An 18,311-nucleotide genomic window follows, 5' to 3' on the forward strand; every position below is an offset into this window, starting at 1 on the left:
TGTGGATACAGGAGTAAGAAATGGGAATTAATTGTGATGACAAGAATGGAACCGACAAGGGAGAACAACTGGGGAACTGAGTAATTAGGAGCAAGAGAAGCTGAATGCAGCTGGTTGATCACCAACCTGTTGGCCATGGCCATGGCCACACAGAGTTGGAATCAAAACCCAAAAAATCAGACAAGACCAACTATGCCTAGCCCTTTAAAACCCAACAGTGACATTTTTTTCAGCAAGAAAGCAACTCATTCCAAATACAGAGAGCTGGATTTTTCAAATTGCACCCCATGTTTGAAATTATGAGATATAAATGCCACATTGTCATCCAAGATGTAACTAGTAGGAGGGCAAAAACAGTTTCAGAAAATGAGACCTCTAAAAATGCATTTAGGTCCATTGTTCATTTATTGAAAAACTGAATGAAAGCCAAAGTGAACAGTTAAAATGAGAGAAGGCTTCTTTCTTTAAGAAATTAGAATAAGGAGTTAGAAATCACCAGTGATGAGCCTGTGTCTCTTCCATTTATCTCTAGACCAAGTGATTAACAGCTGTTTGAATTTAGATTTTAAAATTACTGTGTTTTCATTTCCATTCTAGTTGGAGATGTGATGCATAGAGCTAACACCACTGTACTTATTAAGTGCATAAAACGTACGGAATTTTGCTATAAGGAAGCTAATAGCTAAAAGGACCTATATAAACTAAGGTTTCAATCTCAAGATATTCAAGGGAAATTATCAACAATTTCTTCAAACATATTAATTGTCCACAGTTCACTTAAGTAAGTTACTAAGTGGTTGTGAGTCATATCAATCCACCTTTTGATCTGACTGTGCTGAACATACTAATGCTTTGTCTCCTGTGAGTTGACGACAAGCTGAAGTCCCAAATTAAAGAGGCAGAGGGGAAGACATGTCCATCTCTTGGAGGCCAGGCTCCCCCTCTTCGTGCTGTTCTGGACTGTGAAATCCTTAAGTGAGGATTGTGTACAAATAAATGGTGTTTGTTTGTACAGATGTTGGCTTGAGGACTGCAGAGTCTCTCCAGTCATTATTTCTGCCACTACGAAGGGGTTTTTTCCCCAATATCTAAACTAAATCTTGGCTTTGTTGTTGTTGTTGTTGTTTTGTTTTGTTTTTCCTGGGCTGCTACAATTGCTATAATAAAATATTCTCTACATTTTTGCTCAAATAAGTAGATAGCCATTGAAACATTACAGCTGCTTTTGGTTTTCTTACTGGTCTTTTCTTAAATGTTGGGTGACTTCATTGCTCTCCTCCAGGTTAAGGATGTTACAGCTTTCTTGGAAGACAGTGCCCAGAGCAGGCTGCAGGTCTCCCAGCCAGGTTCTACAGGAGGTGGGCAGAGGATTACTGTAGTACTTCTGTCTGTACAGACAACTATGAGGCTTGCCCTTCTTTATGCAGTAGATGGCTGCTACTGAATTGTGCCAGCTTATTTGGCATGCTGATGCCCAGATCTTTTGCAGTAAAACGTAGCTGTCTGTTCCCCTTCGTGTGTAGCTCACTCTTCTTGGGTCAATGGGGTGTCTCCAGCTGCCAGTTGAGTAGCACCCTTGCTTTTCAGAATGTATTTCTCTTTAACAAAAGCCACTTTTTTTTTTTTTTAATTTTATTTTATTCTAACGTGTGAAATAATTGTAGCCCTTTTACCTCCTGGTAACTTTATGTGTGGGTGAGAGCAAGGACTCTGCTGGTCTGATTCTTTAACATAGATGCATGAATGAGTGAGTATCATCTTCACTATTTGCCCTAAGGGATCAGTGTGTGTAAATTGTTAAAAGAAATCGCTGTAGCAAGAAACTCTGAGAACCTGCTTAAATGCTAGATGATAGACCTAATTTACAAGTACGGACATGGACAGTAAATATCAATCAATATTAAGACCCAATTATAAATGTTACCTTGTTAGTAGCATTTGCACAATTTTTATTTTACTTTTCCTTCACTCCCAAAATATAATCTGCTGCACTTACCATCATTGTGTCTTTTTTTTTATTTGACTATATTTTGAAATCTATTAGATTCATCATAGATGTCAGCTTACAAATGAGATACTATTTACCATCCTTGCTCTTAACCCTGTGGCTGCTTCTTCCACTCTGTCACATAAATGAAGTATTTCACTATTCATATAACTTTTCTATCCACTTCTTACTCCTTTCCCTTTTTCCTTTTTAAAAGATGTGTGACAATGGCATATTTAATGTAACTTACTTTCCCACCTTTTTGCTGAGAGGAATGTGTAACCTGAAATCTATGACCTTTATTTTGAGTTAATCTCTTCTGATGCACTTTTCTTTATACTGCTTGCCTTTTCTTTCAGACATTCTTTCTTCTCTCTCCCTCCTCCCTAGTAACATCTGTTTTAGGATTCTTCATCTTTTATGTTGTGGTTTTTTTTCCTTTGTTCCTCTGATCCTCAAGCCATTGATCCCTCCTGCATGTTCCTACAGTGCCCACTAATGGTCTTTATACTTACCTCCTTTGTTTTATCTTGGAATTGTAAGAAATTGTAAGGACAAAAAAGAGAAAGTATGAAAGGAAGGGCCAGCTGATGTGGTGCCTTGGACTGTGCTCTGATGTCAGGGCACCATCCTGTCCAGGGGGGCCTGGAAACTACTGAAAATACAGTGCAGGCAATTAAATAGGTAATATTGAGGTAATGAGGAAACTGGTTCCCAGAAGGTCAGTTTTGGGGAATAGTTAAGTTTGCAATTCCTAAGTCAGTTTGGGTTGCTCCATTTCTCCTTCTTCGACCGCACCTAAATTGCTTCATCAACATCTCTGGGTCCTCACCTCGCAAGGCCTTGCTACATCTCTCTTCCCTTGCTTTCCTTCTCAGTCCTTTTTCTCATCCTTTTCTGTTGCTGTTGCAAACCCCTGGCATGAAGGAGTGACCACAGCTGCTCTTCTACCAGTGCATTTGTGTGAAGGGAGGGATTTTCACTTATGTATTTGTTTTCTACCTGTAATGAACTTGAAATGTCAGACTTTCATTTTGTTCCAAAGGGCTTCTTCCCAGTGCAATTCTTGTCACATAGACCCACATAATCTTTTTTTTTCCTGTAGCTTCATGTATTACTGACATTCAGACGTTTTATTGAGAAAAAAATAACAAAACCAAACCAAACAAAAAACCAAACAAACATAGCAGATCTGAATTTTAGATATTTCTTCTGCTTTTGGTCAGAGCTGACAGCAACAGCAGACAAACATATTGATATCTACTCTCTAAGTGAATCCCATTGCTTTGTTAAAACTGCCCTCTGGGATTCCTATTTGCAAGGAGTCATGAGCATCTGCTGACCTTTCAATCGTTCTGTTGGTATCTCTCACTGTTTATTCCTGCCCCAAATTCCCAGAGTACTTCTACCAAAATCAAAGATGTGAAGCCTGTAAGGCTGACTTGAAAGCACAGGTGTCCGTTGCTAAGCAGTTATGATGGTGCTTGTTAGCTGGATGTCAGTTGTGGCACCTTCTTTGGTATACTAAAGTGGGGCTGGGTTTTTTGAAAGATGGTTTGGACTCCTCCTACCACTCCTCCTGCCTCAGACCACACCACGTGCTGGGAGTGCACCTTCATCTCTAGAAAGCTTTTGAACCACCAATTGCACGGACTAGGGAGAGTGGCTTTGATCACCTTGTATCTTTTAATGAGAAGGAAAAAAACAAGGGCTTGGAGGCCAGAAGACCTCGAGGGATAAAAGAGCCTCTCATCATGGCTATCACTTACTTTCTGTATTCTGAGAACACTCATGAACGGCAGCTGTCCCCCTGCTCTGTGTGTTTAATGCTGTGACCAGTGAAGTGTCAGAAATAAGCAGGAGTGAGAGACCAGGGGACATGCGTCTGTTTGGTGGCACTGCATCAGAAAGACAGGACAACTTTGATCTACATAGCCTTCAAACCACGCAGAGCCTGCTTCTTGTAGTTTTCATCCCAATAAAGATTTTGAACATGCTGCCTCAATTGCATGTGAAGACAGAAGGAAAAGAAGAATCCTTGTACATACTCAATGTGTTGGAGAAGTCCAGTGTTGCCTGTGAAGAAGTCTAATGCTGTTCATAGAAGCTGCGTCCTTTTCCAGTTCCTGAAAGCTCCTGTACTGGGATGGAGCTCATTACTCCTCATTACTGAGGCCTCATCGTCTTGTGCACACAGCAGCAGTGGCAGCTGCCTGCTTCTTCTTGCTCTGGCAGAGCTGTCTGCAGCACTCGGTGTCAGTCCTCCCTGTAATGCAGAAATGGCTGCTTTTAACAACTCTCTCTCCTGATACTATTACTTTCTGTTGATTGGTACTTGTATGGTAGCACCAGCATGGCTAATCTAGTACAATACTGCCAAAATTTTAATTCTGCTAAGGAAAAATGTGTGGTCAGAATAGTACTACTTACTTGGAATTGTGTAATGCTGAATATGAAAAATACTAATTATAGAAATTTATTATATGGGACATTTTTGGTATTTGTTATAGCCCATTATATCAGAAATCTAAACACAGAAAGAAAGGAAGGAAGACAAGGCAAACCAATTTTATTTACCATAGTAAGGCAAACTATTTTGGTGTTATAAAAAATTTCCTTTAAAAAAAAAATTAAAAAAATTTCCTGTTTTCTTTATTTTTCCCAATAGTTATGGACTGGTAATATGTCACGTCTTTCAGGGTTTTTTGTTTGTTTGTTTATTTGCTTGTTTTCTGGTCCAGTCTTGCTGATTTACGTGCTGAGAACCGGTCGGATTTCTTTTCCCCCTCCAAAACAACTCAGCTAAGGTGATGTTAAAAGTCGCTGTGAGTTTTGCTTCCAACATTAGCAGCCAAAACATATTTGCCAGAGGTGTGTAGGACAGATGCTGGGGCCGGGCGAGTACCTGGGCAGGGCCGGGGCGGGTCCCGGGGCGGGTCCCGGGGCAGGGCCGGGGCGCGGCGTCCCGGAGGGGCGGGCGGCGGGTCCGTGGTGCCATCTCGTGGGTGTGCGCAGGAACCGCGCCCGCGCTGCTGTTTCCACCGAGGGGGATGGAGCCCTCGTGTCCCGAGGGGGACGGGACAGGGTCCCGCGGCTGCAGCCGCTGAGCTGCGGGGCTTTGCGCTGCCCCGGCGGAGGCCCGATGCTACCTCTTCTCACACAGGCACTCCCTGCCCTTCCCCTCTCGTAGCTTTTTTCCTGGTGAAAGAGGGGGTTTCCAAAGAGAAAGTGCAGGTTGGGGTAAACAGTGTAGCAGAAGTTGAAAATGCATCATTAAAAGTGGAGGAGACCAATGCATATTTTATTGGTTGCATGGTCGACGGCTAAAACAGAGGCACAGCACAACTGGCAGTAGCCATTACTGAAAAAAAACCCACCACCACAAAACAAACAAACAAACAAACAAACAAAAAACTGCAGCAAATGGTATTCTTCATATTCCACTAAAAAGAACATGTAATATTTTTGTTAGAATGCATCAGAGAACGTCATCTCTGTTAAGACAGTTCTTGGAAACCAATCATAGAATCACTGAATGGTTTGGGTTGGAAGAGACCTTAAAGATCATCTCGTTCCAACCCCCCCTGCACGCTCAGGGACACCTCCCAGTAGGCCCGGTTGCTGAAAGTCCCATCCCACCTGGCCTTGAACACTTCCAGGAAGGGGGCATCCACAACTTTCCTGGCCTTCAATGTTGCTGGACTACAAGGAGTTCCACCTACATTGTTGGGAATGTAAGCAGATACATTTGGCTTGCTTGAGTTGAGCTATGCACACTGATTTAAATAATGAAAAAACACAGTGCTGTGCCACTGAATATAACAGTATCCCCAAGCAAAGAAGAAATGAGGGCAGCCACAGAGCAAGCACAGTATGTCAAGGTCTGATTTTACTCTGGAGACATGCACAGGCTGAGGACTGATGGGAGAATTAGCAACACAGATATGACTGTGAGGGCTGGGGGCAGCCTGGGTACATCCTTGGGAGGAAAACCCAGCAGAGATACCCCTCCAGCAGGCTGCCTGTGGAGAAGATGGGCTTTGAAGCTGTCCATCAGAGCACTGCTGCCTGTTGTTCCCCTGATTGCATCCAGGGCAGTAGGATTTTGGTCCTGTGGCTGGCAAGTCTGGCTAGAAGGAAACCCACTCCTATCTCGTTCTAGTTTTAGGGGGAACCTCCTGGTAAGGGCTAAAAGATCACTGGTTTGCCACTGCCAGAGAGAATGGTACGGCCTTTGTGGCTCTCCACACTTCACTTACTGTCTGTATCTTGGTGAGAATGAGAAACCAAGTCTAAAAACGGTGCTTGAATTTCATGGGCTTCCACCTATATAGATATATTTGTGTGTACTGAAATACTGTATGCAAATACATGGGTTTCATTTGCATTGATTTTACACTGCCTTTTCCCTCTTCTCCAGAGCCTCTAGGCCATGTGACAGGGTTGCTGAGAAACTCTATATATTTCAACCTTTTCCATTTATTTTTTTTTGCATATCTTGTTCCTGCTTCTCCAAAGAAGCCACTCTCAGTCTGTGAGGACAACAGGCAAACCGGGGCTATGTGCCCTAAGGACTTCAGGTGCTGAACCATTCTGGGGAGACTTTTTATGCAGAATTGTGTAGTTGCGGCAATACTCTTCGGCTTTGAAACTGAGAGGATGAAATGAATACTTTTTCTCCATTAATAATAGAGAGACAACTTTCATAACACAATGTTTAATGAAAAATATATTAGGTATTTATATTTAATATTTTTATATATATATGGAATGGATGTTATGGAAAGTAATTGTCTCAGCTTTAGGGGATGGAGAGAAAGTTTGTCTTTGCTTAGATATATAGCACTTGCTTTCAGGATGGTGTCATTTGATAATTAATGCCACATGTTCTTATAAGTAGGATGTTTTTCTTTCCTTGCTGTGTCTCCCCCCAGGTCCTGCTGAGTAATATTTCAGATGGTCACGGTCAAAAAAAGCATGTGACAACTTCCAGATGTTCCAATAATCAAAGCGATCTGCAGATCTAAGGGAGCACACCAACAAACAAATGAAGGATAACTTAAAGGGCTGCAGTCTAGGTGGGGGGTCACGTTCAGAGGTGGTGTAGCATGCTGAAGGGTAGTCTTTTAGTATCTGGAGAATTCACTGATGTCTACATCATCTGCTAAAAATGAGAAAGTCTGCTGATGTGGTTGGGCAGGCAGTAGAAACAGAAAACACAGGATCTGGTCATGGTTTTCCCGCACCATGGAGCTACGCTGCCTTTCCAGGGGAACGAGGAGGGCTGTGACAGTGTGACATAACTCTGAGCTGGGCTGGCTGCTGGGCTCCAGCTTGCATGATGCAGCTGGAGCTAAGCAAGGCAAGTGTGCCCTGCTGCCATCTCTGCTGTGCCTGGGGCTGCCCCTTCCCTGAGCTGGTGATGCTCCAGGCTGAGCTGCCTTCAGCTGAGAGAGACACCTCTCAGAGCAGGGAAATGCTCCTGCTTCTGGCTTGCTCCTAGCCCACTTTGTACAGGCATCCCCTTAGGCACTAGTAACTACTCCACAGCTGGGTTTGGGAGCCCTTCATCAAAACCCTTCATCATCCCAGGCGATTTTTGTCATTTCACCCCCCTTGCTTTACAGAAACAGACATGACAATTTCACATGTACGGTAGGTCAATGTATTCCTCTTTGGGGTAGGAACATTTGTCCTCAAGGAATAAGAAAACAAAAACGTGTATTAATCCCTGGCAACCTGATATTTGTAGAGGCGAATGAGCACAGTGGTGTGGTGCAGCATGCATGAAGCAGCAAGTGGGAACAGCAGGAAGAGGCTGCATGTTGCTTACTGCTGTCACACAGCCTGGGTGGTCCTGTCTCTGGTCACAGGAGGGATAGTGTTCCTACTCCACAGGACCCTACAGCAAGTCTGCTGGTGCCTTTTTGTACACTGGCATCTCCTGTGGCAGCACCCTGCTGCTGACGGCACAGCCTTTGAAATAGATGTGCTCTGCATCTGCCCGCTGTGTGTGCCACCGGCACAGCTCTGCTAGAAAACTGTTTGACAAAGTCTTCCATGTGGAACAGGAATGGGGAGGAGCAGGCATTATTACTAGTATTAAATATTACTATAATTAGTACTAGAACTATAATTACTATTGCTATCGCTTTTCTTTCTACTACTACTGATTTGTGTGGAATCATTTATGGCTCAAAACTGGGATGCAGCTACTGATGGAGAAAGGAGGATCTGATTGCATTATGGGAGCTGCTGGGGTTTTGAACATTGCTGTGACTCCTACAGTCTGATGCTTTTGAAGTGTAAGTATTTGGGAGATTGCTACTGACTATTCTTTCTCCTTGGTAATAAGGCTTTACATGAGTCTTTTACCACTTGGGAGGTAATGGGATAACGTGATAGGAAATTGAGTTGCATACTAGGAAAAGAAGCAATTTTGGGTATTTTTTCCACTATAAAAGCTGACTTTTGTCAGTCAGGATCTCCATATTGCATTCCCCAAGGATCTGGAGAACTTCTGGCAAGATTGTTCCTTGGTTTTGTTCAAGGAATCCCTTTGTACTTACATAGAGGGAGAAACACGAATACGCTGCTCACCTGGAAAATTGGACCATAATGGCTGTGTGCATGGAGGGGCTGGAGCCTGAGAAGGGCATTGGTAGCAAAGTGGAGGCTTTGGAGGAGCCACCATGACACAGGAAAGCACCCAAAAGTGAGGAGGAGGACGCAGCTCATGAGCATGCTGGTATCTGAATGTGCTGCAGGGAAGCGGTGGCTGTGAAAAACTACATCAGGACCATGCAATAGGTATTTATTGTGATGGATCATCTCTGTCCTGATCCATGTCCTTAAGACTGGGATGACAAGGTCATCTTATGTTGTAAACCCTGAAAAGGTTTGAAGGCCTGTGTTCTTCTACTAGCTGGAGCACTGAGAGCATGTGCTTCCTTCATTTATGAAGTCATTTTCGAGACTGCAGCTCTTTGCCCGTGTCCATCAGGAAAGTTATAATTACCTATGTATGGTAAATGAAAACCAGAAACCATTCACTGCTGTGGAAGCTGACAGAAGAAGGACAGAACATCAGTGGGGAGACTTGATCAGGGAAATAAAGCTACTGCATCACAAACCAGTAAACTGCAGGAGAAAAAAGCCAAGCAGCCTCTATCTACTATCTGCCCATTGACTGGTCATCCATCCAGCCCTATCCTAGCTACATATTTGGATGGTTTTATTTAAAAACAGGCAAGGGAGCAGTGTGGGGAGGTCTGGCTGGGGCAAGAGAAAAGCAGCTAAAGGACCCTTTTACTGGCTGGTAAATCTGTTCCTGGTCTCCCTTGAAGGCCTCATAGTTTAGAAAGAACTGCATTTTGTTTTTCAAAAGATGTGTCAGTCTGTTATGGATTAAGAAGACAATATGCCTTCCACATTTACTCTTCCTGCAAAGACTGATTTTTGTAGAATTTGCTGGTCATTTTATTTCAGACACATTTCTTAACGTTTGGATTGCTTTGTGGTTAAACTTAGACTTTGTCCTTCCTGAATCTTATAAGGCTTGCTGTGTGGTGTTTGTCCTTTCATGGTCATTACTGATACATACCCGTTGCACTCTTTGTGCTCTACTAAAATCATTTTGTCAGGGTAAAAATTACAAATTAAAATATTCTCTCAGAGAGAGGACTACCAATACAATTTTGTAACAAAAATTTCCCAATCATTTCCAAAGTGAACTTAATTTAAAATGAAAACTGAATTTTTCCCTTTACTACTACCCAGATGTTGTCTTCCCAAAGTTTCAGACAAGAATGATCTCTTGGAATTTACCACCTATTTCAATATCCCAGACCTAGTGAAGCCAGCCAGTGGCTCTAGCACCCGTTCAAAAAAATCTGCAGACAAGGCCAATGCCTGACACCTCTAACAATTAAAATCAATGGTCAAACATCTTTTACTTTACTTTCTCAGTTTTTATTCGCTTCTACTGCTAGTTGTCAGCTGGACCTCCATTTTACCCTTTTTTATGGGAATTTGGTAAGTTCCCACCACTTTGTTTTCTCTGCTGCTTCTTTCTTTAAAGCCTCTAGTCTCTTTCCCTTGTTTTAATAGCCATCATTCTCATCTGTTGACTGCAGATCTTGGCCAAATCCTGATAAAGTCAACAGAAAGGTTTTCCCTGGAACTTTAGACGCGTTCCTGTTGTGTTTTTTCTTTCCTCTCCTTATTCTTTTTGCTGCCTGGCTGACTGATTTAAACAAATATTTTCAGAACAACTTGTCCTCAGTTGACTAAACTGGTAAATAATGGATAAATATAGTTTTGATTGGGAACAGCTTTCTGGCAAAGGGTGGAGTGCAGCAGTAAAGAAGAATTTTTCTCACCTTGAGTCATGGAATCTGGTTGGTTAAATTAGAACCATTTATTTAACCTGCCTGTACAACACACAAACATCAGAGAGGTTCTTTAGCTGCACACGTACTTCAGGCTGTCTATGCAACACTAGCTGCAACACCTGGGCACTAATTCTATTTTTTGGTTTCTTTTTCTGTCTCAAAAGCAGCACAAATCTAATTCATATATTTAAGCAAAAGCTCAAGCTTACTTTTCATGGTTGTTCTTTTTCTGCACCATCTGAAAGGGAAATGTTCTGTTATTAGCTTCAAACTTCAACATATAACGATTGTATTGTAAAATCCTTGGTCTCCTAAGACTGGCTGCCTACTTCTGTAACTCAGTCCTGCTGTGACAGTACTGTCTTCTTATCAAAACATAAAACGTAGTTCACCAAGCTTACAAAAGGGATGTTGCTGTGTTTGTTAGGATGAAACTTTGCATATCTTCTACGAAGCACACAGAAAACTTTTATAAATATATTTCTATGTGTTTATTCACACAAAAGGCCTAAAAATATAAGCATTACAGTGTTCTTGATACACACAGTAAAAATAAATACCCAACTCGCAACAGTGATAGGAATATAAGTAATCGTATTTTCAATTTTTATTATAATAAATTATAGCAATAGTTCACACAACCCAGCTATTATCTCAGATTGTCTCTCTGCAGAATCACAAAAACAATCTGAGTCATTCCGACTTGATTCATGTTCAGTTCCTGTTTGGGAAGGCTTCCCTCACCATCAGACCGCCTGGTAACATGTTTTTTTTCTGTGAAAGCTCAGATTCTGTGCAGGAGTCCCACAGTCTATGGCGGGTGCTGCAGCATGAGTCATGGAAAATATGCATTCCTGCTTATTTGTAGCTGGCTGGTTTTTTTAGAGGTCCACGTGGAAGAGGAGTCATGGGATTTTTTTTCCTGCGTGATGCGTGTGTCTTTTTGCCACTTTGATGGAAGTTGTTTAATAGAGACTTATCAAACATATCAAACAATACTCAGCATTTGAAAGAGGGAAAAGAAGTGGAGCTGACACATAAAGTTCATGTTGAATATGAACCAATTTCAGAAAGAAGGAGAGTGATTTGGCCTTTATGAATAAAGCAAGGCACCAGCGAGTTGCGTCTCTGTTTCTCCCAGGGTCTGTTCATGGTCTGTCACTGAATTCTTGTGAAACTTTATTTATCTTTGCTTTGGTTTTCATTTTACCTATGTATAATACGGTATTTAAATTAGTACATGCAAAATATATTATTTCAATTAGTAGATGAAGCTGATTCATAAATAACTTTGGCCTCTCACTTGAAAAGCATGATAGAAACAAAAAAAACTACTTTTACTTGCCAATGTTCCTTACCTCACCTGAGAGAGACCTCTCTGAGGCAAAAAAGCAGGACAGTAACTCTATAGACTATCTTGGACATGAAGTGAGTAATAATGTGTGACTTAAGGGAAATGAAGCTACACAGAATGATGATGATACAAGCTAACATTTCTGCAGTTGAACATTTCAGCAGTGAGCACCTTTTTTCTGATAGTGTCCTGCAACAATATCATACTCCTTTTTAGTATTAAGGGTTGGTAAAAGCAAATAAACTTATCACTTAAAACATCAGCAGATATTATGAATATTAAGGTTATCATACATAATAAGGATTAAAGAAACTCTAGAAGTAAATTTCTGAAGTACTCAGTCAGTTGATGGCAGATGACTGAGAAACAGTCATTTATCCAGTGGGACGAAGCAAAGGCAGATGCGGAGAAACATGGTACAAGACCTGTGCTTGGTGGCGGGAGCACCCTCCACAGGGGCACAGTGGCCTCAAACAGGAAACACCAGGCCATGTCCAGGGCATCAGCTGGACCTCAACTCCAGAAGTAAAACTGGTCCAAAATGAATGTGATCCTTGGGAACATGCATTTTTGACAGTGATGTTTTGTTCCCTCTGTATGCATGTCAGGCACTGCCTGAAAGCCAGGGAAGGTGCAGGCAACCCTCTTAGAGCAGCCAGAAGACTGGAAAGCACCCTCTGGTAGAAGCTTTAGGTGAGCAGTCTTTTAAGCATATGAAGAAAAGGTTAAAGGATCACCAGTTACAGCCAGTAAGTATTTACTTCAGGACTAATGCTCTTCCAATCTAGCAAATAAGATATAAAAAGGTCTGGCGGCTGGAGTTGGACAAATGTGCAGGAAAAAAAGTCTACACGTTTCACCAGTGAAATACTTTTACTGGCATGGATCACAAGAGGTTATTGTGGCTTTTCTACCATTAGTAATTTTTAAATCAAGAATAGATGTTGTTGGGTTTTTTTAATCTGAAAGATGTACTCATGTTTCAACTGGACATTCAACAAGGATGTTCTGTGTCCTAAATTATGTGGTTAGATGACCACATGGTGACTCCTGGTTTTATAATCTGAAAATCCTTTTGGTTTGACAAGAAGTGCTGGAGAAGATACTGTGATTGAGAATTTGGATGCTCATTGTGTTTACTGGGGTCAGCACTCACCTTTCTTCCTCCTTCTGAACCAGTTTAGGCAGTGACTTCTGACTTGTCTCAGCTTCAGAGCTGCACTAGGCAGACCTGTCCTGCCTAGCCTAAGGATGCTCCTTTTTCACTTATTTCTCTCCTCCCAGGCTGGAAACCCACATTCATTTTTCCGAGGAGCCAGGAGCCACCTTGAACCGGGGAACTTCTGTAGCGCTCTGAGAGTAGCCATTCATAAAGACCTTACAGCTCTGAACTACAGCACGCACAAAGAACACTTTTTTTCTAGTGACTACAAAATGCTGCAATGAGCTTTGCTCAAATGAAACTTCTACTAATGGTAGTAGAGCTTTGTATGTTAGTCACCAAGGATTATCAGATGATTGTGATTATACATTTGCTTCAGAATAACTTGCATTATTGAGGAAGAAAATCAAACTCCAATCAAGCTGTTCGGAGGTTTTGAAATATTCAGAGGTAGAGCACCTAGCTTCCCCGTTTTAGCCACTGGGGTAGAGTGCAAAATACAGCTAAGCAGGCAATAGTCTCAGGATTTATTGCAGTGACTGAACTTATAAATACAGAAAGTTCACAGAAAAGCCTGCTCTTGTGAACTTTCAACCAGCATTTGCAAAGTAATAAGCCATAGAGTATTTATATAATAAATGGATGCATATCTGTCCAAATGTTTAATAAAGATAATATGTGAGAAGCATGAAATAAGTCATTTTCCTCTGCAGTAAAAATATATTTCTTCTATTGGATGCAGGTCAATGTCAATAACAATTTAAGTCTTTTGAAGCTTTGACAAGAATTATACCAAAAATAGAGGTCTTAGAATGGGAATTTTCGGGTCACATGAAAACAAAATTTGATAAAGTAGTGACTGAATTCTCTTTATATGTACACCCACACATACCATTTAAATAAGATCCAGATACCAAAAGGTGAACTGAACTGTGCAACATGATCCAGCAAAATATGTTTTCATAAATATTCTTTGTCCCCAGGAAGACATGGGGATGATGATGCTATTGATTTTAAAAGGTCAGATCACCTGTTTCTGGTTGCTTTGGCTGTTGGAATGTGCCTGGCCTGGAAGGGTGAATACTTCTTTAGTCTACGGTTGCCATATACACTACAACTGCTTGCTCCCTGTGCACGCTCCCTCCTCCCCAAAAAGCACTGATCAAGGACACATAAATGCTACAAAGCAAATAACATGAATTATATCTACATCATGACAATAATGGCGATTTTTATTTCCTGAGTGGTCCCAACCGAGTTGAAGATGACCTCCAGCCTCAGGCCAATGTTTACCATCGTTTAGCCAGGACAGCTGGCTTCAGGACTGGGAGTCAAGTAAGATGAGTTGAAAATATTCTTTCTTCCCCATGCACTCATGTGCCTGTTGCAATTCAAATATATTGAAGAAGTTTTCTCTCTTTAAATATATATCCACATAGCTGAATTCCAGATTTATATTATTTTACTTTACATTTTGCATCACACCAACTGCCTACGTTAACATTTGGTACTTGGGCTTGACAAGATGAGCAGGAGGGAACTGCAGAGAGGGCAAAGACTAAAGTGTGTTAATACCATTTCTAAGCTTGGGCTTAGGTCTAGGGTCTCTTTTGCATCACATTATCAATCTTGAAACTAGAGTGGTGGCTGCCTGTCAACACTGGGCAGTTCTCAGGCTGGGAGCCTGTTTAGTCCCACTGACACTAACCACGCCTGCAGCACAAGGTCTGCCACTCTGCAAACCCAGGTCTACTCATTTGGCTCACTCAACTCTTTTCACTTAAGCACACACATGCACACAAAATGCTTCTTTTGAGTCTAGCTCCTTCATCCTGAAAGGATACAAAGATGTTCATGCTTCTTGGTACCAATGGACTCCCAAAGTCTTGCATTTTTGGAAGAGGTAGGTGGCAGAGGAGATGGACCTACAAACGTGAGAAGGAGCGTTCCTCAGAGTGAGAAATTACAGCACAACTCCGGTTAAGATCCCAAGCCCCAGCTTTATTGACTACGGTAAAGGGCTTCTAGTGACACTGCTGCTTTACTACTGCTATTTGTATCAGTCAAGGAGATGCTACAAGTAGTTACAAACCAAAGATTTCATACCAAAGGACTTTATTAGAATAGCAGCAGGTGAAGCCAGATGATGGAAAACATTTGTCAAGAGTTTGATGTGACTGACACCCATTCCTGAGCTGTCATGTGCTGTAGTATCTGCTTTGCATTCCTACAGAGGGTTTTCAAACAGTGAGAAGAAGTGGTCAATCCATTCAAATTTGGTAGAGTGGTGCTGACACTGGTTTCTGTGGCTGCAGTCATGTGTCAAAAGCTTATTTGTGCTAGCATCATAAGTTCAAGACATGCTTACGTCCTTGATACTTGAATCTCAAAAACTTCTCTAAAAGAGATGCCAGTAAACTGTGTTTTTTCTCCAAGCACCAGTTACTCTGTAGATGTAATCAAGTTAACAGCCATCACATTTGTGCTTATACTGGCCAACAAGGGCTGAAATCTTGACTGTGTTGAAATCTTTGGTAAAGATTTGGCTGAGAAGTTCAAAAAGGTTTTCACACAAAAATAAAAAGACAGGAAAAAACAGAGTTTTATGTAATAATGGTAAAATGTTCTTGTTTTTCAACAGCCTGGGTGTCAGTGCCCTTAGTTTATAAAGGTTCAAGTTTGTTTGTACTAAAATGAAACAAAAAAGTTCACTCCTCATTTCCATCTCTCCCTCCAAACCAGAACACCTGGCAGGACGGTGTATTAATGCAGATGCTGGCAGAGCCCCAGGCCCATCTGCCAGCCTAGCCCAGGTAGGTACCATGTAGCATAATGGGGGGTGGTGAGGCGAGTCGTACACCAACTGAATTCACAGAATCACAGAATCACAGAAAATTAGGGGTTGGAAGTGGCCTCTGGAGATCATTGAGTCCAAGCCCCCTGACTAAGCAGGACCACCTAGGGCAGGTCACACAGAAACACATCCAGCCAGGTCTTGACAGTCTCCAGCGAAGGAGACTCAACAACCTCTTTGGGCAGCCTGTTCCAGTTCTCTGCAACCCTAATAGTAAAGAAGTTTTTCCTCATATTGAGGTGGAACTTCCTATGCCCTAGCTTGCATCTATTGCCCTTTGTTCATCACAGGGCACCACTGGAAAGATACTGGCCCCTCTTTCTTGACACCCACCCTTCAGATATTTATATACGTTAATAAGATCCCTTCTCAGTCTTCTCTTCTCAGAACTTAACAGCCCCGGGTCTCTTAGCCTGCCCTCATAAGGCAGGTGTTCCTGTCCCTTAATCATCCTCATAACACTTCATTGGACTGTCTCAAGTAAATCTCTGTCCCTTTTGAACTGGGGAGCCCAGAGCTGGACAAAATACTCCAGGCAGGATCTCACTAGGGCAGAGTAGAGGGGGAAGATAACCTCCCTCTACCTGCTGGACACATTCTTCTTAATGTAACCCAGGATACCATTTGCCTTCTTGGCCACAAGGACACATTGTTGTCCCATGAATAGCTTGTCATCCACCAGGACTCCAAGGTCCTTCTCCACAGAACTGCCTTCTAGCAGATCAGCTCCTAATCTGTAGTGAGGCATGGTGTTACTCTTCCCCAGGTGCAGGACTCTACACTTATTCTTGTTGAACCTTGTTAGGTTTCTCTTTGCCCAGCTTTTCATTCTGTCCCACTGTTGCTGAATGGCCACACAGCCTTCCAGTGAATCAGCCAATCCTCCCAGCTTTGTGTCATCAGCAAACTTGCTGAGGATACACTTTGTCCCTTCATTCAGGTCGTTGATGAAGATGTTGAACAGGACTGGACCCAGCACTGACCCCTGGGGAACTCCACTATTTGCAGGTCTGCAGCTGGACTCTGCACCATTGATCAACTAACCTCTGGGCTCTATTGTTTGGCCAGTTCTCAATCCATCTCACTGTCCACTCTTCTACCCCACACTTCCTGAGCTTGCTCACAAGGATGTTATGGGAGACAGTGTCAAAAGCCTTGCTAAGGTAAGGATAGACAACATCCACTTGTCTCCCTGCATCTATCCATTCAGTCACAACATTGTAGAAGGCTATCAGGTTAGTAAAATATGATTTCCCCTTGGTAAATCCATTCCGGCTACTGCTGATAAACTTTTCTTCCATGTGCTTAGAGATAACCTCCAGGATGAGCTGCTCCATCATTTTTTCCAGGGATGGAGGTGAGGCTGACTGGTCTGTAGTTTTATGGATCATCCTTCTTGCCCTTTTTGAAGACTGGAGTGACACTGGCTTTCCTCCAGTTCTCAGGCACCTCTCCTGTTTGCCGTGATCTTTTGAAAATGATGGAGAGTAGTAAGAGAAACAACATCAACCAGCTCTCTCAGCACACGTGGGTGCCTGTCATCGGGGCCTATGGATCTGTGTGTGTTCAGTTTACCTAACTGATCTCTAACCTAATCCTTATTGACCAGTAGAGAGTCTTCCTTCCTCCAGGCTTTCTCTCTTACTTCCAGGGTCAGATTCTCGAGGGCTGGTCTTAGAAGTTAAGACTGAAGCAAAGAAGGTATTCAATAACTCGCCTTCTCTGCATCCTCTGTTACCAGGACACCCACCTCATTCAGCAGTGGGCCCACATTTTCCCTATTCTTCCTTTTACCACTGATGTATTTGAAGAAGCCCTTCTTCTTTTACTTGCTTTGCCAGTTTTAGTTCTAAGAAGGCTTGGGCCTTCCTTGTTGCCTTCCTACATACCCTAATAATGTTCCTGTAGTTCTCCCAAGTGACAAGTTCCTTCTTCCACAAACTCTGCATTTATTTCTTCCATGTGACATTTTTAAGCACCTCCTTACTCATCCATGCAGGCCTCCTTCCTCCTTTACCTAATGTTTTACTCAAAGGAATGCATCTATCTTGAGCTTGGAGGAAGTGATGTTTGAATATTAACCAGCTGTCTTGGGCCCATGGAAAGACTTTCTAGAGTCTTATTCCATGGGATTCCTGCAAGTAGATCTTTGGAGAGTGTGAATTTAGCCCTCTGGAAGTCTGGGGTTGCAATCCTACTTATTGCCCTGCTTCTTCCTTGTAAAATACTAAACTCTACCATGTCATGATCGCTGTTATCAAGGCTGTCCCCAACCTTAATGAACCCAATCAGACCTTCTTTATTTGTTAATGTGAGGTCCAGCAGTGAAACTCTCCTTGCTGGCTCTTCCACTACCTGCATCTGGAAGTTATCCGTGATGCACTGCAAGAGCCTGCTGGACTATGTCTAGCTGTGTAGGCTTTCCAACAAATATCAGGGTGATTCAAATCACCCCTGAGCACTAAGGGTGACCTAGAGGCTACTTCCATCTAACTGTAGAAGGCCTCATCAACATCTTCTTCCTGGTTTGGTGGTCTATAGTAGACACTCACAACAGTTTT

The 18,311-nt window shown here is 42.3% G+C and overlaps 1 protein-coding gene across 1 annotated transcript in view; it reads left to right on the plus strand.

Moving 5' to 3' along the window:
- The window catches only part of RGS7 (regulator of G protein signaling 7), a 264,913-nt gene extending 251,385 nt beyond the window's left edge, over positions 1–13,528 (plus strand). The window contains exon 17 of the mRNA XM_051615777.1: positions 13,019–13,528. Within this exon, the coding sequence (XP_051471737.1) occupies positions 13,019–13,180 (162 nt within the window). The 3' untranslated portion in view covers positions 13,181–13,528. The remainder of the gene's footprint in view (positions 1–13,018) is intronic.
- The last annotated feature ends 4,783 nt before the right edge of the window (positions 13,529–18,311 follow it).

This window comes from Apus apus, chromosome 3 (genome assembly GCF_020740795.1).
Source record: "Apus apus isolate bApuApu2 chromosome 3, bApuApu2.pri.cur, whole genome shotgun sequence".
NCBI classification, from domain to species: Eukaryota; Metazoa; Chordata; class Aves; order Apodiformes; family Apodidae; genus Apus; species Apus apus.